At 37.1% G+C, this 22,903-nt stretch overlaps 1 protein-coding gene across 1 annotated transcript in view; it reads left to right on the top strand.

Moving 5' to 3' along the window:
* diaph2 (diaphanous-related formin 2) overlaps positions 1 to 22,903 on the top strand; it is a 448,520-nt gene that overhangs the window by 344,973 nt on the left and 80,644 nt on the right. Inside the window, exon 26 of the mRNA XM_041253971.1 lies at positions 8,816 to 8,940. Within this exon, the coding sequence (XP_041109905.1) occupies positions 8,816 to 8,940 (125 nt within the window). The remainder of the gene's footprint in view (positions 1 to 8,815; positions 8,941 to 22,903) is intronic.

Genomic DNA, 22,903 nt, shown 5'->3' with positions numbered 1-22,903 from the left:
GGGTTTTACTTTCTTCTTGAGTTCTGTATTATCTCTGTCCCCTACAGGGCACTGACGTCCTGTAACTTGTAATTAAAACTGAAATAGAGGAACAAATTGGTGGTGTTCTGTCAAAACCAGCGATCTTTAACATCCAAACGATTCAGAGAGCAAAGCACGTCCCTAGTTCATCAAGACTCCCCCTAGGGGCTCAGAATTTCATAATAATGTGGGATAACCTAGCGCTTTCCCACTAAAAAGGTTAGATTTTTTTTTTTTTTTTTTTCTCTCCTGAATATTTAGCCTGACATTTCTTATCGTAACTGCAGTATGCCAAATTAATTTGTTAGGTTTTGGAAAGAATATCTATAAAATGTAGCTATGGCAACACCCAGCTCCTGCTTTAATGTGTTCAAGACACTGATTGTTCGGTTGCTCCACACAAGGCAGGTCTCATGGTTATGACATGTTATAGATTAATTGTATTAGTGACAATTGTCAAATAATGTGCATGCTTTAATCCATGGCTTGTGCTTCCATCGCACATGGCTGTCTTGAACTGTGGTATCAGTCATTTCATTCTTGGTAGGGATGACTGTAAGGTGAAGGGTACTGTTTTTCTTGATGCAGAATGGACTTGTTACAATAATTCATCCATCCATCTTCAGTGCAGGTCAAATGCCTCTATCCACAAACATTTCAAGCCAATAGTGTAAACCCAGTTTCCTGTCATCCTCATTAACCTAATGAAGGGAACTATGCATTTTGGAGGCTTGTATTTTAGAAATAATTTAGAAAGTCAATAAAACACTGCCTTACAAGGCTTAGGATCCTTATAAGACAGGAAAACTACATTTAAACACAGTGTAATTCCTATTGTATGCCCACCAGATATTGTTGATGTATTATTATGGTTGTATCTTTTCCATTTAGGATTTTGATAGTTATAATGGTTAGAGAACAAAGTGCAAGGTATTGTGTCATTACCATAAATTTGAGTCAGGTATAACTAGTACTACTCAATTAATATATTCACTTTTAGTCTTTTAAAATACTGTTTATTTCAACAACCCATTGGTCAAAGTCATGCTTAACCATGGCAATATGCAGGTTATTTGTGTTTACAGACACCATGTACAATATTCCCCAGTCAGTCCAACTTCACAGCTCTCTGATACTGTTCTGGAAGTGGAGGTGGGGAGTAATGGGAGAGAGGGAACAGCTGCGCTAAAAACAGCTTCATTAGAGCTGGTTAAGAGAGGAGAGAAACAAAAGTTCTCCTGTAGCCTTGAATTATTTCTGTGAGTCAAGGCCAGCTGACAAGTTTTCTTTTAACTCAGGTTCTGAGATGGAGGTGCATTGTGCATAACTTAATAATGAAAAAACTCGTTCTATGAAAATAAATAATAATGATAGTTTATAATGTATTCCAAGGCCGTGCCAACAACGCTGGCTGTAGAATATAACCATTACTCTTTGCAGTAAATTAAATACAATAATTCTCTCCAGTTATTGTACTGTGTTTCACAGTCCATTAAACTGTTGAGTATAAATAATTTATTACCACAGTTTTTTTTTTGTTTGTTTGTTTTGTTTTTACCTGTAATATAACAGGTTACTTATGAATTATCAGTTGTTTTTGATTGGTTCCACATTAGTTAAAAAAAAACAAAAAGAACCTGATAATAAGCTGTGTGGCAACAGATCACCCATCAGACCTAGAGGCAATTAAACATGGCATAAGTACTCATTAACACAGTGCATTAAATATTGCTTAAAATATATATCCACCCTGATAAAACATTGATTACAAAGCTTGATTAAAACTGTTTTCTGTGTGTTTCTAGAAATGGGTGCATCATATCCAATTAATGTTGCGCCATAGTACTGGAAACATCAACACCACTAGCATTCTTCTGTGCAGTGATGAGCTGTATAAAAGCTTGAACAGCATTTGGTGTAGGTCACAGGTGGCTGCAAGCCTGTGGCAGCATATAAAGTGAACAGGGTCTCCTGCTCAAGCTAGCCTCCCACTGGGCCCGTACCGCCACAGATGCAAAGTGCCAGACTTGTCAATTCCCATGTCAGCTGACTGAATGAATGTTAGCTCCCCCACCTGTGTAACGTGGGATCCTGGAATTGGCATGTCCTCCCTGTCTGACCTTTTTATCTTTCACTGTTGCTGTTTTTCTGAAGGTGAAAGAAAATATGCTTTCCACATTGAACACTAAACAGTATACACACTGCATGCCTGCTCCTTTTCACTGAGGCTTTTCAGTTAAGAGAGGTTGACTGATTGGCATCAGCCTGAGGGTATATGGCCCTTGTATTGCATAACCAGGAATGTGTGGTGGAGTGATGCACTGGGAAGCAAAGCCTTTCACCTCAAAGCTACCAGTTTGAAAGAAAACCTGTGCACCTCTGTATGGTTCCTGGGTGACAGCTTCACCACTATACAAAGAAGTTAAAAAAAAACCCAAAACATTGTATGTAAAATACATAATCTGTACAGCAAGCACGGAGTTTGCTCATATGTTTGCTGAATTCCAGGAGAGCAATTTATCCAGGTATGTTGCTTCTCACTTTTGAACTACTTTGTAATATGGACCTTTACATAGCTTCATTATCCTTATGTTTGGTTGAAAGATGGGTAGCCCAAATTGTTTATTTTGTTTTAAAAATCTGGTAGAGAACAAAACATTTGTCACCTCCTGGACAGTGGGATAAGGATTTGGAAAGCTACAGGTTCTTTATTTGTCAAACAGTGGGATTAAGTCCTTGGGATTGGCACACCAGCAATTTCTACAAGTGCTAAGTGGTTGCATGAATGTTTAAAGCACATAATGAAAAATGTTCCTTCTTAGCAAAACATTTGAGACAAGAATGTTGAGTACACTTGAACTTGAGTGTAGCTATTTTACGTATTGAATACCTACATTCAGAACCTATTAAATAAAGTCATAATTGGTTCTGGCTGTTCTTGTTTAGACCTTTTGTTTAAACCAAAACCCGACGTTATTTATTTATGCATCCATTGTCACTTATGTTTTGATGTTTTGTTGCCCTTGTCTAAAAAGCTAAACTGTTTTGTCAGCTTTTTGTCTGTTATCTTAAAATAAACAATTGACAGCTGATGCAAAACTTTCTGTGCATTCACTGCAGGAACAGTTTGTCATTGAGTCAAGAGTCCTTGCACCAAGAAACACCTCACAATAGTATTGCATTATCACCAGCGCAGCAGTGTTTATGGTCTCCTTTGGGGAACCTGTGTGGGGAATATCTGTTTTGTTTCTAGCTGCATAATTGTTCTGTAGCAAATCCTTTGAAATAAAGGATAAGTGTCAGAGAACGAGCGCTACTGCTTTGCTTGGAGTGTGGGACAGACGATTAACAATTACAAGTTTGATAACCGATAAGGCACACATTGAGAGAGATGGAGATTTTACAGATGAGCAGCACTGGGAATAAGCAATTTTAATGCATTTTACCGATTTTTAACAAGATAATGTGTGTATCTTACAGAGCCAATAAACCTGTTTCAAACAAACACCCCAGGAACCATCTACGTGTTGTCTTTACAAACAGGTGTTGTCTATAGACAGGCACTCATTTGAATGGTTTCTCAAAGCAATTGGATACAACAACATTTAAGATAGAGATGTCACTAGGGAATGGCTAGGCATTGTATTTTTGTGAATCTTGTTTGTAAAGCGCCCATTTTAAAATGAGGAACTGTTGTCACTGATCAGTCACGGTTTGAGTGATTGATTTGAAAGCCAGTTTGAATTCACAGTTATGTTTCTGACAGTTCTACAAAGCAGCCTACAAGGATGAAGTTAATGAGTGCTCTTCTCTGCTGCAGTCCGTGTTTGAGATCGGGGGGAAAAACACATTTCTCACCAGGCGTTTAAAGTCCTTTGTTAGGCAATTGCTGCATTAGAGTGTGGATTGTTGAAAAGCTTACCTCATGCACAGAATTGATCCCTGAAAGTATTCTTTTCAAAGTTGTCTCAAAATTCTATAAATGTGAATAGGCATGTTTGTTGCTGCGAATTGTAAACTGCATACAGTATACAGCTTTTACAGCTCCGGGTTCAGAACAGAACATTCATTCCCATTACAATAGATACTGGGACTGAGTTAGTAGTAGATTAGATAGCACAGAGATGGAAATGCTACAGATTACAGAAACTGCTCTTTTAAGACCACATTCCTGATGGCAATAATATGGTAATGCATGGAGGTATCCAGTATCTTTGATGTAGCAATCAGGAAATAACATGTTAGATACATGTCTGTTGCAGAGCTATAAAAACAATTTCTGCTCATGCTAGCATTTTTCTAGATACAAGGGCAAACTTTCTGTAGTGTAAGTTTGTTCATTATCTTACAAATAATGTATTTTTTTTTGTATATATTTATATATGTAATTCAATTAAATCTGTAAAGTTACTTGTGGGATGCAATCTTAGTGTTTTTATAAATGATCAGTGAATCTGACTCATGGAGTTGCAACACAAAGAAAAAAAGCACTCTTTTTTGTTGGAAGTTTAAATGAAGTAGCTTGTTTATACAGGAATATAGTGGTTGACTGCACCACTGCTGGAATGAAAGCTTGGTAGTCAACAAGAGGGAGCAATCTAGCACTGGGGTCAAATCAATATTCTTCCAAACATTTGAGTTTTTGAACACTCTCTCTCCCTCTCTCTCACCCATCTTCCCCTTTGCTTCTTTCATGTTTTCTTACAGACATCCTTTTGTACTGTGTATAAAAATGCAAACTGTGAGCTTTGAGCCCAGTATGTCAAATAGACAGTTTATTAAAAAAAAATCATGAAACTGTCAGTAAAGTATTGATGAACTTGAGTGAATGTTATCTGTTTGGTTTATCTATCCTTTCTTTAACCTCTTACATGACAGTTTTTTGGTTTGGTTTGGTTTTTAAAGTAAGTCAACCACGTTTTGCCCCAGGTGTTAAAACCTGGTTTGTACGTTATCTATTTCTGTTCTATATATGCTTATGAAATTGCCTTATTTGTACTTACTCAGCACTACTTAGGAGTGTTAGTGTGTGAACTCTACAAATTTCCTTAGCTGCGACAGCATCGCCATTATTTAATTCCTTACTTACTAAAACATATATAGTCAATGGGCCGTGTGAACGAATGTTGTTGGAAAAATGAAAAAGTAGTTAATTGCTTTTTTGAAAGTGTACAGACAATGCTTGTGCTAGCTACTGCTGCTAATATAGCTACTTTAAAGTACAGATTGCTACATTATTTTTAAATGTTGTTGGTATTTCAAAAACCTCAATGGAATTAGTTGGGTGTTTTTTTTTTTTTTTTTTTTTTTTTTTTTTAGCTTTGTTGTTGCTCATTTCTGTCAAATTATGTCAAATTGTAAATCTATTCATATTAAAGGGTGCAAAAATGCTGCTGTCTCTATCTACTAGTGACCTAAATCAGTAATAGTCCCTGAAATTCAGAGTAATTTTTTTAGTAATTTCAGACCGTGTGTTATTTGGACTATTCAGGTTGCAGTGAATTCAACCTAATCACAAACCAGGCACGAACTGAAGGCATTCTTTATTGGATTTCACAAAAGATGGTAAACTAGTTTATTAGCAGAGAGATTGAAGCACTGGATTGTCTTGATTCTGGGGCTGGTGGAGTCTGGAGCTCATTCTATCGCTAATTGCCTTGCAGATACTGTATGTGCCTGCTATTCCCTACCCCCTAAAGGTTTTCATTCGTGGGGAGCAAGTGTATCTGACTGGAAGTAATGGACCTGTTATAATGACACTCGAGTGGCTGTTAGAGCTTGCTATGGCAGTTAGTAGTTCTTTTTTTTCAGAAATGAAATCTTAATCTAACAAGGGTCTTATAACTTACCAGCTTTGTTAGTTACTGCATCGCCTTTTGCTAATAACGGACATGACAAGGGTAACCCAAAGGTCTAAACTGGTCACACCCAGAAAGGGACACCTGGGGATAGTGCCTCATGATAGATTGTATTCCAGTCTTACATTTTATACAGTTAATTTCTCATAGACCACTATCAATTTACCCAGAGCAGATAGATCAATTAAAAATGTTTCTCTTTTATTGCGAATGCAGGCACCTAGCAAATAAATCTCAATCTCCTTTTTAACCTTTGAAAGTAATGAAGGAGGGGGATGAAATATTGGAGCCCCACCCCCTCCTCACTGTAAATCCAAATTGGAACCGGTCTGTCAGGACAAGTGGCTGAATAAAATGGTGACATCTTCACATTAGAGCTGATGATTTGGTGTTTCGTGTTGCATATTCACACTTGTTTTATGAAGGCCTGGGCTTTTTTTATGAGTCAAAAAATGGGAGCGTGTTAAATGAAACCATTCTAGATAAAATAAATACTTCTAGTAACAGATTTACCAAACAGTCTCCTGAAAGACAATACAATAGTGGAACAATGCTGTCTCCAGCCAGATGTAAGCAGTATTTAACACATCAGACATTTTACACGGTCAGCAAAATCCTAGAATGTACATATATATATATATATATATATATATATATATATATATATATATATATATATATATATATATATATATATATATATATATATATATTTTGTGATGGAGTGTACATTCCAGAACAATATTGGTCAGCTGGGAGGCCGTGGCTGTAAGGAATGTACACTCCATCTGCTTAAAGGTTGTACGGTTAGGTTCAATGTAAACTAAAATAATGTGAAGACAACATAAACAAACTGGCCAGTAAACAAACTGGGAAATAAGGTCATGGGTTTTAAGACCATGGGGAACAGGCTGTTGTCAAGAGTAATTGTCAATTGGTCTTAATCGTGTAATTACCTGATTGCCTACAAGTTAAAACTGGTAGAACTGAGATGGTCAGGGAGAGAGAGCGGAGAGATGAAACGGTGAGAGAACGGAGAAAAGGTAAAAAGGAGACTTTGTTTTGAGGGTAAGCAGAATTAGCCTGCCCCTGTTTAGTTTAAAGGGAAAAATAATAAGTGTTTAGTTTAGGACCCGAGAACGGGGTAGGTTTTGTTTATTTTCTGTTTGTTTTGTTTTCAAATAAAACCACGCTCCGGCGTGTTTCCTTTCAAGTACGGCTTTTGTTTGGATTTGTTCAACTATTTTACACAACACAACGTCTTTAACCTGGTGAATGACAGAGAATTCTTCAAATATGGTACCTGAATATTAATGTTACAAAATGAGTTACCAATAAGGTTAATATATTTAGTTAATTGCTATTTTGTGACATTGACGATTTGATTTACCTTCAGTGTAAAACTGTGTTCTTTAGCGTAAATACCTTGATACACCTGACCCACTGTTGTGTTTCCTAATGCAGCTGGTGTAACTGTTTGAAACCGTGCAGTTTACCAATTTCCCTGACTCCAGTGACAGCTGGGAAAAACCTCATACAGCATCCTAATGATACATCAGGTCTTAATAAAACATTTTTTGGGATGATTTGTAAGCAGCATTTGTTTTGGAATGGATTGATTTTCAGAATATGATGCTGTGGGTTTATGAGCAGCTTTAAAACCAAAACCCTGCAATTGTGCCATCCTTGTAGACAACCAATTTAAAGATGTTAAAGTGCATGAGTCATGTAATTACACTGTAAGACGCTTGCGTCTTGTTCTAAAAAGCTTGGTTGAAAACGTTCCTTCTTCCCTGAACCAACACTGCCAAACTTTGCTGTCATCCATTTTCAAAAATTGCTCTCTAAAGCATTGAAATTGCCCTAAATTCCATGTAAGCAGCAGAAAATCAAGCTTTCATTCTTGGTTATTCAGATCACAAGATTTAGTCTTGACCAAAATACATTTTCCTCTCCTTTATTGATCACAAATCCTGTTCTCATCCCAGCTTCTAATAACAACATATCTACATTGCAAAACCATCACCACTACATTAACGAGCATCTTTGCTTTAAGTCTTCAAGATGACACGGATTGCATGGGCATGTTGGTTGAATGACCCTATCGCCCTAATTGAATTAAGTACTTAGAAGAATATTGTTTTAATGTGCAAGTGTCAGTAGTACTAAAGCTGTGCAATAATTAAAAATATGTGCTACCATTTTCATTGATCCCTGCAGACGCTGCAAGATCTTTGAAGTTCTGACATGAAAGGATTATTTGAATACTCTAGGAAAGGGGTCTTGAACCTCTCACTAGTAGCTGATTATAGCCAGATTAATGAACACGACCCACAACCCTAGTCAGTAGATCAGTACTCCATATTTGGTTGTGCTTAATATTACTTTAATGACAACAGAATTGCACAGTGGTAGGTTAGGTTCCGTTTCAAGACTGATTCAATTTCTACAAAAAATAGAGTACATGAAGATTTGCTTTATTGCTTGGCCACAGTGCATTGCAGCAGGTCTTATAAAATTTTACTTTGAAGCTATGATTAAGAATACTGCCATATGTCGTTTGGTTAAATATTAAGTTTCTAATCAATAAAGTCAACTCTAAAAACTGTAGTGTGTGTTTTTGAACTTTTAACTGGTATTTCTCCCAGCATTTGGCTAGATGTATAGTAGACTGTCTTCTGTCAAAAGAGGCAGCAGATTGTTAATGGGCAAGAGTTAACTTGGGTAAGAAATCAAAGTTCATGTTTATAAACTCATTCAACATATGCACATAATCTGTATTTTGTTATTGTTTTACATCCTCAATTACATTACAGTTTAAATCCATACTACAGTAGAAGCATTAACTGTACTCTCCATCACGCGCCTCGCCTGGCTAATATCGATTCCATACGCTGCCTGCCTTTCTCAGTGTGGTTCTCTTTCTCTTTCTCTAGTCTCTGCCCAGATCCTGAAGGCCAGTCTCGACACCATGGAGCGACAGATCCAGCGCCTGGAGAATGACATCAAAAACTTCCCCAATAATGACGACGATCCTGATAAGTTTGTTCAAAAGATGGCTATATCCTTTCTGCGGTGGTTCAGCCTCTCTCCCTAACACATGCCATTTTAGGAACATTTACAAAGCTACATATGTTTTTTTTGGGTTTTTTTTTTTCCAGCAACCTTTCAGTAACTAAATGTAGGGGACTATGTAGTGAACATCTAAACATTGCAGATACTGTAGAACTGTTCACAAGGTGCAAATGTCACCTAAAACATGCTGCTTCATAAGCTGATAGAAAGGTTGTTTTGTGTTTTACGGGCTTCCTCATTGGCTACTTATTCTGTATGGCTTGAGTGGAATAGTTTATATGAACACCTCAAACCCTGCTGTAGACTTTTAAATTACTTCTTGTCATTGTATCAAATAGAAACCAAAAGTTTGGACAAATAGCGTTAAAGATTACTATCAAATTCAGGGGTTCATGAAAGCTTGGTAAAACCAAGCAGATTAAAGCGGCTTTCGTGGTGGGACTTCCCATGCATAGATCTTTTCATTATTTTCTGTGCACAAGGTGATGTTCCTGAGCCTAAATGTTCGTAAAAGTGAGTTCAAGATTTATAATATTTAAATTGCCAGCTGTCATTGTCTCAGAGGTGATCATTACAGACAGTTTCTCTTGTACTGGCTTGCTCTCCTACATGGTTAACAATTGAACATAGTTTATTATTAACAGGATTGTGTGCGTCCAGAGAGAGGTAAGTGACCACCTTCTTAAATGGGATTACCTTGACCTTTACCTCTTTGAATACATTTTAAACTCGATGTAGACCACAGTAAGACACCTACAGTGACTGCAAATATACCTTGGTGGATGTGTATGAGGGAATATTGGGACAAGTTTACGAGCTACGCGTGTTGATGTAATCCATACACAGAGGATCGCTATGTAATAATTATTATTAACCTTTATTTATTCTATCAGCTCTCTCATAGTTGTACCATATTTATGTTGTGTTATATTTTGAAGGGTTACATTAAGTGGCTGATGTGCTTGTTTTGAATTGATGATGTCGCTGAAGGGAGATACGAATTAGATTTTCAAACAGGTGATGTAAACTGTGTGTTGAGAATAAAGTAAGGGAGAAACTTGATATGATTAATGTCAGGGATGGGGTTTGCTTGAGTTGGGTTGTGGCATACAGCAAGCAGAATATGTTCAAGCTCTATACTCTATACAAGCTACCATGGCAACAAGGGCAGGGTTAAGGTTTGAGTTCTAAAATGAATAGGAGTCCTGCCACATCATGAAGGAGGCACTAGCAGATTCATTGAGAGTTAGGTGCCCCAATTGCCAAACTACACACCGACTCACTGTGTGGCTGTGACTTCTGCTTTTGTGTGCCTTTCATTTTACCCAGCTGTAAAACTGGAAATACAAATGCACAGCTTTGGCAAATAGCTTCTTTACTTTTCTGATGTTCACTTGTACAGCAAAGGGAGGCATTTTATTTTCTCAGCTATTCACAGAGCTTCAGTTCTGATGCTTACAACAATTGCAAAAATAAAATAAAAAGAGAATTGAGAAAAAAGAGAAATCTCCCTGTCTCTGTTCACCTGCATCCAACTGGAACACTGGGATGCAGCTGGTTTGTGGAAATCGGGGCTGTTCAGCTGTGTCAAACCTATTCATTTCCATGTCCCTATGTGGTGAATGAAATTGATATTTGGAGCAAGCTTGTCTTGGTGTGAGCTAGTGAAACAGCGTAGTCTTTTTCAGTTTTTTATTTAATAGTTCCTTCTTCGGTTTAAATGGTTATATGCTGCAAACAAATTATTATTATTATTATTATTATTATTATTATTATTATTATTTTGTACACTTCAAAATACAGTTACCAACTCTCTAATATTTACAACATGCACTTAGCATGCTGTGTGGATGGAACTACATGTATTTAACTTCTTTTAATATTATGTTGTTTGTACATGTATTAAATTATAGAACAAAAGTGTAGGTACAGTCTAAACCTTCTTCTAACATTATTAGTACTATTTAATCTTGTCTATATTTAAACTGTACTTTGTATATTTCACTTCAATCAGTTAATTAAACTGGTTGTGTTAGCTGTGTGCACTGAACTTAAAATCTTTAATGTTAAAGATGTAAAATATCAGACTGAGATGAAGAACAGCCTTAACAGCCTGCAATGCATTCGTTATTTCAATTGGATGGTATTTTGTAATGTGTTCTATGTCCAGAATGTTTTGTGGGCATATATATTCTCCTTAGTGTCATCTGTCCTTTATATATCTATGTTGTGTTTATGAACATAGCTAGTAGGTACAGTACATTGACAATTCAAGTGTCAGATAGTGTAGGTGGATACTGGCCTTGGAAATGAATTACATGGTGCGGTAAGTTCACCAGTTCTTTGTTAAACTTGGCTATTAACATATCCTTGTAATCGGAGCTCTCCCTACGGAAGGACTCATTCAGGATGGGATATGTCTTGGTTTCCATTAGGCAAATATGTACACTTTCCTGATTAGGGTGTATGTTCAGCAGTGAAGTGGGATTTCAAAGAACTAATGGGACTCTCGAAAGCTTTTACATGAAATATGAGGCACAGGAGACCCATATTTCATGAATGAATATGTCCACAAATTGCGTGCCCAATATAATCTAGCGATACTCTTTATTAAGTGACATGGCCCATGAGGGCTTGTATTAGTTCAGGCATTGACTCATATGGGAGTAAAGAAGTTTGGAGCCCTGGAATACCTAACTATGATGTGATGGATGAGTTGGCTTGTCTCATTTGTCTCCAGCAACAGTAGTAAATGCAATAATATTTGATATTCTGCTTAACCTGTCAGTTCCCATGGGCCTGGTAACCCCTGAGGGTCTCTTTGGATTGGAAGTGGCTAATAAATAGGGGGTAGCAGGGGTGTAAAGGAGACACACACAGTAGGGTGTCCCTTAAATCTTACCTTGGGGATAATTGACATTTGAACTGAAAAACTCAAGCCGCCAGGATTCTAAACAGCCGCATATATTTCGTCAGTGGATTTATATAGATATTGTATTCCAGAGGGTAATATTAAATTCAATCAAACTTAACTCGATTCTGGTTTGAAGAAGTAATTTATTAAAATTAGCACGAGCAGCTACTTTATTTATAATTCCTACTTTATTAAGGAGTCTAACTACAGAATGGATCCTAAGGAAGGCTTCTGATGTCTTTTTTATAATGGAAGGAGAAAACATTCTTTAAATGGCCAAGACTTCTTCATAAAGAATGATTCAGGTTGTCAATGCAGGTACTTGATTGTTTTAGAAGGAGAAAGTCTAAGGATGTCAGAACATTAATCATTTTAACAAACATGAAGTCAGTTCTCTGGTTCACTGCTGTGTGGATAGCATAATTAAAGGTAGCCCTCCCTCCCCTCCCCTTCCTCAACAGCCCTTGCTCTCAGCTGTTTCAGTAAATAGTGTCTACCCAGCAGAGCACTGAGAAGACAAATCTGCCACCTGAGAATCGAAGAGAAATACAGCTGTGTGCTGTCGCAGAGAGACTGCCACCGAAAGAATGAAGAGTGCTGTATAACAATGTAGCTCTCTTTCCAGGAAAAACAAAAAAAAGATTGCTTCAGTCCGGTTAGAGTGTAGTTATTACAAAACAATCAATCAGGTTATCGATCAGTCGTTACATTCAGGGGAAAAGGAGAAAAGAAAAAGAATGGATTTATGACTTTTATAGCGAGCGGTGCTGAAATATTCTTGAAGTAACTTCTGGCGCTGTCAGAATTCTACAGTGGAGTGAGATCAGAAAATGCGTAAGATGAAAATAATGAAACCATGCCGCGTCGGTTCAGTGGGTCGGAAATAATCCCATGAGGTATGGCTTTCACAGGCAGGGCAGGTAGAAAGGAAAATGAGATCCTTCTTTCAGACTATATATATATATATATATTACAAACTGCTACTTCTATTAAATGCCTGTTTCAGCATTTTGATTTCAGTACCTTTAAAGCATGCAGCACATCTACATAAACACATCAATACAAACCTTATATATAAAAACAATTGCTGTGTCTGCAGGTGCACCCTAGCCCATGAGATCATGACCATCTTCTACTTCTGTCACAATGCCTAAGGGGCCTTCTTTGAAAGGTACAAGCCATGCAAACTTTCTGAAAACTAGATTTTCAATAATGAGTCTTTGGGCTTAATGTGTCCCGATTGTGTCAGTATTAAAGGCACAGTACACTTCTCTGCCAGGAGAACTAAGTCAAGTGAAATTATAGTGATTAGAGCAGGGGTGGCCAACCCTTCTACCTGGAGAGCCACAATCCAGCAGGTTTCATAGGTAACCCTCAAATCATCAATTTCTGAAGAGTGTAAGCTGCTGTTCAATTTATGATTTGCTATGGTCCGTGAGAGTTGCAGGGTGTTGAGGTTTTTGTTCCAAATTATCTCTAAATTATTTAATTGAACAAAATTACTACTTAAATTGAACACAGTACTGCTTAATTAGTCAAAATGAAATTGTTCCAAGTCTTTAGAGATTGATGAGTAAGGGTTATCTATCAAACTTGCTGGACTGTGGCTCTCCAGGACTAGTGTTGGCCACCCCTGGTGTAGAGTATGAATTAACAGAGAGGTAAATGACCCCCAGGTATCTAAAACTGAACTCTGTTATTCAGTATGAAATCTTTAAAGTCATAGTCCACTCAGTACAACTTTGATTAGGAGAAGAGTTTGGAAAAAAAAGGTCTGTACATTATATTGAATAGATTGTCAGCCAAAACATGTGCACACAGTCTTTGATCAAATAATACCCAGTATTTAAAACACTGCATATGTGTATGGAAATGTATATATTGGCTCTCCACTATATATTTCACATTGTATTACCATCTCAGTCTAGCAATTGTCAAATTTTCCTATAAACTTGTGTTAACAGTATATATGTATTCTAAGAATATGTAAAAATAAATGGCGTGCCGTGTTTACCAATGTAATTCCATCTCAGAGCTCTGATAAGAAATACTTTGGTACATTTTATTTCTCCATGCGATTGCTGAATAATATATATGGTGTGCTGCATATTTTTCCCATTATAGTTAACTATAAATTATTATTAACACTAGAAATGGGATCTTGTGTAAAACAAATCATTTGTATATGATTTATCAGTGCAAAAAAAAAAAAAAAAGCGTATTCGTTTTTTTCTGAAATTTCAAAATAGAAAAATCATGACTCGCTGGGAAAGGGTAAGATGCTGCAGCGGGGAGCATATTAAAACGCTGGCTGAATTGACACAGAAAGACCCAGGCAGTAAAGAGTTATACAGAAATATAATGAGAGAGGGATAGGGCATGAGACAGGAGAGCCAGTGTGAAAGCTAGCATGGAAATGTATAATTGACCAGTTCATTAAAACCTGTGTTGAGCACTTTCAGACCATAATAGAAATTCATGCTGATTATTTTACAGTTTCTGCAGAAATTCATTTCATGACCTTTTTAATTTGCTAGAATTCAGACTTTGTTTAACAGCAAGCTTTTCCCCTGCATTTTAATTATGTGAGAACTGATGAGTTCCCGTATGTGTGTGTGTGTGTGTTTGTGGTGATGGTTAGAAGTTATGGACAAAGATATCTCTGGGGCTAGATCATTTAAAAGAAATGCAGTAAGACTAAAATCCTGGTTTTGAATCCCAGCTAAGCTGTTGATTGTGTGTGCTATGCACGTGGGTAAACCCTGCTTTGAAACCTGCTTGCCAGCCTCCCTGATATAACATGCAGCAGTATATTTGACATGTTCAAGCTATTGTTATTTTTCAGAATATAGTTATGTTATATTAAAACCATATAGGGCACTACACATTTGCATTGTTTAATTTTGTCCATTGTGCTCTGTTTTGATGACATCCTGTGTATCCAAACTAATTGTCTGGTGCATTAGTAATTATTTACTGCACTTTTGAACCCCGAGACATTTTAATGAACTATCAGTTTACGAAAAAGAAAAACTAATTGGATTCAGTTAGTGAATTGACAGCCTTTCCCTGTCTGTTGAATGCAGCTTCATAACCCTGGTTCATTCCCATGGATTAATTAATTAATCAATGTAGGAGGTATGTTTCTGCTTCAGGAAGGTAGAGATGTGAGAGTAAATCTTCAGTACTTGATGCTTACTGCTTTGGAAGGTTTTAAATGTTACACAACATGTTGTGACTTTTGTTACATTCTCACTGCCTTAAGTGTACTATATACAGCTGCAAATATATTCTGAAATGCTGTTGCTTTCAAGTTTCAGACTAGCAAAGGTAACTTACTGAGTGTTATTTTATTTAGTTGAGCTGAAGACAAATATAATGCATTGAGTGATATTTTATTTTAGTTAGCTGAAGAAAAAGGGGCCCCTCCATTCTCCAAGCGTGTGTTTATATGTGTACTGTTTATTTTTATTTACAATACACAATTCTCCCCAGTGATGCAGCAGACATTGTTCGGTAGCTGCTACAAAATACTGCAGATTATGGGTTTACAGTACCCGTTTTCTACACACACAAGCCTACTACTAGCAATTGATAATGCAGTTGACTTAACGCAATTACACATAACAGTATTGAAAAAAAAAGACGACAAATTGGAAAACGTGCCTCTCTCACTGTATAGGCAAACAGTGTTTGTTCACTCATTCTGTTAAACAATATTTATGAATAATTTATTTACTTATTGTTAAAACAGTGTTTATTCACTCATTCTGTTAAACAATATTTATGAATAATTTATTTATTTATTGTTAATACGGTCTAAATGTAGAGTCAAATAATCATTAACACATGTTATATAATTAATTACAATGCTCCTTCACCATGTGTAAATGGATTTTATTACAATAATTCAATTATTAAAAGAGAGCATCTAGAACATGACTTGCACTCAATGCAAGTAACAGTGTGATGAGGGATTACTGGGTAAAGTGCAACATGCTTGTCTTAGTTGTATTTCCCAGTAAACGTCCTCTGACGATATTTAAAGGAACCTGTGCAGAACTTTTTACAGCAGTCCCTTAACAAGAATTTTGGTGAAACTCAAATAAATTAAGGAACAAAAATGCCCTTGTTGCACCGACAAAACGGCAGAAGAGGGTTACAAAATGTACCCAGTAGAAATAATCTCTTTAAGCCACTCTCAGATTTCCTTTTCTCATTGTGCTGCACTGTGCACCATACATTTTCTCAGAGCAATCGGTAGTTTGGCTTGTCTCAGACTGTGATAAACCCTTCACCGGCAGTGTTTTAGTGATCTCCGCACTGCAGTGTTACGAGTTCAGGTCCCACTGAGGACATTCAACTTTAGATAAGAATCTGGCAAACTACTTGGTCTCTCCAGCACTGGCTCTTGTGTTCCTTTGCTGTAATAACGAGGAAGAGGGGAAAAATAATTTTAAATGGGCATAGTAAAGCCCTTGCTAGTTGCTGGCAGGTTGCGAAGAGCAATTAGCTTTAAGCACATTGCCTAAACAGGCTATGGTCAGCTTTTAGGCAAGAGCTGAAAGACAAGCTCTCAAAAGGTTCCAGTGTTGGTATTCAGGCCGTTTCACTCACTGCGTTTTCTGATGTGCTAATCTGAATTATTTTAAGGGAAAGCTTTGCCACAGACTTGTATCTGTGTGTTACAGATGAATAATCAATTGTCACTGGAGTGGCACTGAAAGCTGACTCTGGTCTGTGGAGAGATCTGGAAGTTGTATTTAAATTAGAACTGCCTGCTATTTTTGCATATCATGAAAAAAACAATCCCCATTACAGAGCTGTAGTGAATTGAAAGTGTATTTCAATTTTTTTTTTTCTTTTTTTAATAAGTACAGATTTGACCCTCTAAAGAACAAGCATATTTTGAATATGTTAAATAAGCAGTGTTAGGTGGTTTTATGTTATCTTGATTGTTTGAGACAAGTTCTGAATAACGTGTCTTATTGTAATACCATGATCGATGCAAATTTCAAACTCTGCTTCTGAATTTAAAATTAGTTTCTTCTTTTTCTTGTCTTGGTCGTCAAAACAATTCTCAATTCACAGTCTCCTCTCATCTTCAGCCGTTCTGTTAGAAAACATGTTGAAACTATAATCAAATTGTAAGATTCTGATAAAAGGATTGTTTCGAATGCAGTGAAATGTAGTAAGTAATGGTGTCAAACAACTAAACTAACTAAATTGCTTTCTTCTTAGTTTTAGTGTGTTGTTTTGTGTTGATAATACAAATCTTGGACATGCTGAAAAAATTTCCAGCCAGTAGCACTGCCCTATAGATTAGCATTGATCAGGAACAGCAGAATGTCATAGACATAGGCAACTACACCACAGCTACTGAAGTACTATTGACACAGAGTCTAATTGGGAGAAAGCTTGTACCATATCGCTTCTTTTGATGACTGGTCTATACTGTTTCTGATTTAATTACAATAGCAGTGATTCTGTTTTAAGTAGATGTTGCAGGAGACTTCATTGTATCAAACTAAATCGAAAAAAAACCCCTCTAATCAAGCTTTATCATTACACTGGCCCGTGTTTATTTCCACTTAACTTCACAACTGCATAGGATGCTGTTGTGTGAATTCGACTTATATGGATATTGGTTAGTGGAATGATTCTTCTGCACTATAAGCACTTTGCACATGATTTGCATGCATGAAGTCCACACACTCATCAACACTATGTGTTCAAGTCTGCCATGACTGTACCTGTTAATGAAAAGAAAAATAAATTATTATTCTTTACTGTTATTATTTATTTGTTTCCTTCTGTTACATTGTTAATGGTTCACCCCTTATTTGTTTTGGTAACTAAAAAAAATCAATGAAGCTAAATAACACTAAAACCATACTAACCATACTACTACTACTACTAAATTAACTGCACATGAGTTGCACACAGAGTAGGAGTTCCACGCTGTCAGCACTTTCACATACTGGTTGACTCTTGGTCCCGTGTATGTATAATAGTTCTGATGTCAGTACAGACCTAGTGTTCTGTTTACCACCTCGTTTTAAAGGACAAGGATCATGGGTCTGATGGCCTGCTGTCTGGGACTGATCTCAGAGCGCATCAGAATGCAGCACCTTTCCTCGCTTTTCATAGGAGAGTCCTTCAGTCCAGGGGTGCTGATTTGAAATGCAGTTACTGAAACCGTATGGCTGCTAAGTTCTGCTCAGGGCTAGAGATCATCCATTGCAGCAGGGCAGCTGATTTAGGCTGAGTGAACACTGAAGATTTTCTGTTTCACCTGGTATGAGACAGCGAGCTGTGCGGAAGAAGGGAGCCATGCAGTTTTAAAGCAGGGCTAGGAAAGTGAAGCATTACAAATCTCTGAAGACTTCTCCTGTGCCACATTTAAATGTTTCACCTCTATCTCTCCCTCTCTACTTTCTGGCTGTATAGTTTAGGGATGACGTAAAACTATATCAGGTACCGGACATTCCAGTTCTTGCAGTCACACAGATGAAGTTTCCTAAGCACGGAACATAAGGAATTCTGTATGTTTTCCATGTAGCAAAACAAAATCCCAGTAATCAGTAATCATTTCAGTATTTTTTCTTCCGTGAAAGCTACTGTTATTGTATCTCTATGAACACTACATTAGCCGAATAGGCTTTATTTCCCTGCGTGTGTCAAAACCTTTTAGAAAGCATTATTGTGCTGTAGATTCAGGTTACAGAAGTGAGAGCAGAAGGTAAACTGTCAATAGAGGTGTAGCAATTCAATTCAGCTGCATCTATTTCTACCAATGTGAATCGTTGCAATTTACTGTTAAAACAATCGTTGCTGGCTGGTGCTACAATTGATGCACCAATTACTTCTAAAATGGAAAATACAAGTGTACTTAATGTTTTCTGCTGATGAAGTGCTATTTATTCAGCTATGAACGGGTAAAATATTCACCAGTGGTGCCATTCATTCCAGTTTATTGCCATGAACTACTGCAGCACACTATTGAATGTTCCAGAGAGAATTTGCTGATAAAAGGGTTTAATATCATTAGGAATATGCATGTGGCCCAAAATAAAATAAAGTGAAAAACGTTCCTTGCATACCTTTATTCTAACACTAAAATAAACTTTCCCATAGCCTGGCATAGTGAATACGATCTGGGAACAATGCATATCTTGGGTGTGTTCGCTTGTGTTTGATTAATATAATGTATTGTGTCAATTAGACATTACATTAGTATTACATTTTGATGGTAATGTTGCTTTCTGTTATTTATTTGTTTTAATCATGTTTTTATTTATTTATTTTTGCGGGGGGGGGGTGGTAATCTGTTTTTCTGTTTAATTGCTGCTATGTTGTGAGTTGTATCTTTTAGTCTTGTCTTTTCGTGATTGTAACCCTGTTTGGCTGTTTGCTTTTCTTCAGTTTTTTGTTTTGGCATCAGTGCTAGTCCTGATGTGAGTGATCTGTGTGGAAAACAGAAAAAGGGAAACTAAATAATTTGTGAAAAGCAGCATTAGCACCTAGAGATCAATATGAAGGTCTAGCACAGAGGATTTACTGTTTATTTTCATAACGGATCATACAATCTAGCGAAAGAAAATATAAGATTTTCTGTTTACAGGTGAACTAGCAAATAATATGAAAATAGATTCACCTAGCAATCATAATCCACATATACTGTACAGGATATTGAAACATTGTGTCTGCGGCTCTAATGTGATTATAACCATGTCTAATATAGCCATTCCATTACAAAACTGATGCCTTTTTCTTAATCGTAAAATAATGCATTACAGTTGCACAGTGAGACAGTTTATTCTTTTCAGTTCTTGCTTTGTCTAAAATAAATTTACATAATGTAAGAAGAAAAAAAAAAAAAGACTATGAAGTTGTCATCAAAATGAACTGGGATTCCAGCCTCAATAATATCTGAACTCCAAGGTCACACTTAGCTTAAGCACTGTTGGATGTCTGACTTAATCTCTCCTATTAGCCCATTATGTCGTACATACCATTTGTAAGTGATACACAGGTAAAACAGAAATTGATCTTCCTAAAACAGGAAGCCTGGAGCTCAGGCTTGTTCATTTGCAAAATAAATGAACTTCACGATTTATTGACTATTTCATCTGTTCCTATCTGCAACAAAAAATCTGTTAGCAGCCCCAGAGCTCCTGGTAATAGAGATGGTGTCTCAAGATTCTAATTGGGTGCAGCAGCATGATTCCAGTTAGATCTTGCAGTGAATGTTACTTAGCTGCCATCCTCTGTGTAGAACCTCTGTGTTACATTTTAAACCATTACAGGCCTTTTCATTAACCTGTCTGGAAGGCACTCCCAGTCCCAAACAAGTGTTCTTTTCCAAGCTTATTCTGGCACTCAGGCAGTGTGGATGGTTTGTTTCTCTGCTTGCACATGGGAATAGTCACACCTGACTGTTATGACCATTTAACTATTGCAGTTCTTTTTTAAGGTATTGTGACTTACCTTGAATCACAAGTTTAACGCATTTTCCCAGATATCTGTAATCTGCTGTGGTATCAAGTAGCACTCTTTACTACTGGCTGCACCTTTGGAATTCACATCATAGAAAACAGAGTAGTTCCCAAACAGTTTGTTTATTGATACATAACACTGAAGAAGCTTTTTAGGTGACAGAATGTAAAACAATCTAAACTGCTGGCTGGTAACTCCTAATTCCACTTTTTCTCTGCACCAGTCAGCTCCGTTTTGATTTAATTAGTGAGCATAGACTGCACATGTAACTGGGGATACAGTGTGGATTTTACTTTTTAATGGTTTGACAAGCAACCTTGCACGGAATCGCTCAAACAAGGTAGCTCCTCAACACTGTTTCTCCCAGAGGCCTCTGAGACAAGCGACACAGTTCTGTCTGATCAGAGCTCCAGCAGAGTGACAGTACCCAGTTTTTCCTCTAGCTAATCAGGGTCTTGGGCTCGTATATAAATGTAGGACTCTGTCTCTTAATTTCAATTAGACCTCAATTACCGAGTCTGGTCTTGTGGGGTGTGATATTCAAATACAGTGGCTTGTGAAAGTATTGACCCTCCTTGGCATTTTTCCTATTTTGTTGCCTTACAACCTGGAATTAAAATTGATTTTTATTTGGATTTCATGTAATGGACAGACACAAAATAGTCCAAATTGGTGAAGTGAAATGAAAAAAATAACTTGTTTCAAAAAATTCTAAAAAATAAATAACGGAAAAGTGGTGCGTGCATATGTATTCACCCCCTTTGCTATTAAGCCTCTAAATAAGATCTGTTGCAACCAATTACCTTCAGAAGTCACATAATTAGTTAAATAAAGTCCACCTGTGTGCAATCTAAGTGTCACATGATCTGTCATATGATCTCAGTATATATACACCTGTTCTGAAAGGCCCCAGAGTCTGCAACACCACTAAGCAAGGGGCACCACCAAGCAATCGGCACCATGGAGACCAAGGAGCTCTACAAACAGGTCAGGGACAAAGGTGTGGAGAAGTACAGATCAGGGTTGGGTTATAAAAAATATCAGAAACTTTGAACATCCCACGGAGCACCATTAAAGCCATTATTAAAAAATGGAAAGAATATGGCACCACAACAAACCTGGCAAGAGAGGGCCGCCCACCAAAACTCACGGACCAGGCAAGGAGGGCATTAATCAGAGAGGCAACAAAGAGACCAAAGATAACCCTGAAATAGCTGCAAAGGAGGAGCTCAAAGGAGACTTGCAGCTGTAATTGCTGAAAAAGGTGGCTCTTCAAAGTATTGACTTTGGGGGGGTGAATACTTATGCACGCTCAAGTTTTCTGTTTTTTTGTCTTATTTCTTGTTTGTTTCACAATAAAAAATATTTTGCATCTTCAAAGTGGTAGGCATGTTGTGTAAATCAAATGATACAAACCCCCAAAAAATCAATTTTAATTCCAGGTTGTAAGGCAACAAAATAGGAAAACTGCCAAGGGGGTCAATACTTTCGCAAGCCACTGTAATATGCAGTCAAACAATACAAAGCCAATGCTTGTATAACATGCCAGAAATATAAGTGATTTACTACATGTGTTATAGCTGTGGCCTTTTGTCATTGTCTTGTACAGGTCTTAGCAAGGTCCTTCCTATTTTGTTCCTGGTTCTAAGAATATCTATGTTTGTATTTGAGTGTAGCCTGTACAGCTCCCACATTATTACATGTTTCTTTATGAAAATGTAAGCTTTGCAGTACATTTATCAGGTTGACTAATCTTTTTAATCCCAGACGAGAGCACCTAAAACGGAGAATACTTCATTTTGATGCTGTTTCTTAGCCTAGTGGGAATCTCAAACCATATCATTTGCAATCTATGCCTGGCTGCCAACTTAACAATTAACCTCTACGTGTGCTTAATAATAATATAGAATGGGGCACAGCTCTTGCTATATAAAGACCCAAACACAGAGCATTAGCAATAACTACATGAACGCTACCATATTTTGTCTGTTAGATTGAAAGTATGCCATTTGAGTTGATTGTAATGTTCATGAAACTAAACTAGATTCATATTTGTTAATAGCAAAAAATCAAGAAGCGAATATCCGAAAACAGTAGCTTCTGACATAAGACCAGTTTGAAGCATTAGTATATTTAATCTTTTGTTCAGCTTTGTTGGAACACTGTTGTCTACAGCACTTGCACAATCTGCTAAATGTGCAGGCATATTGATTAAACACACAATTTGCCCTTCAACAGAACATCCTTTTGGTTCAGACTGTGCAACATGTGAAATTATCGAAGTTCAGTCTCATGCAAGACAAAGGACTGCTTTAAATAAATGAGCCCTGAATAGAACTTCAATGTACTCTTGGTTGGGGGGGTGCAGGTGAGTGCACAGTTTGAACATTTTGGTGAAATTGTACTAATTTACAGTAAAGGTATAAAATATATTTTGAATTCATTTTATTTTTAGATACTGAAAGTTGAGGGACACTGTCATGCAGGGTCTGTGGTGGTATTGTGATGTCCACTGTGGGCTGAGACCACCAAACAT

Source organism: Polyodon spathula, chromosome 7 (genome assembly GCF_017654505.1).
Source record: "Polyodon spathula isolate WHYD16114869_AA chromosome 7, ASM1765450v1, whole genome shotgun sequence".
Classification (NCBI taxonomy): domain Eukaryota; kingdom Metazoa; phylum Chordata; class Actinopteri; order Acipenseriformes; family Polyodontidae; genus Polyodon; species Polyodon spathula.
The sequence above is the reverse complement of the archived record's forward strand: the minus strand, read 5'-3'. Positions and strand labels throughout refer to the sequence as shown.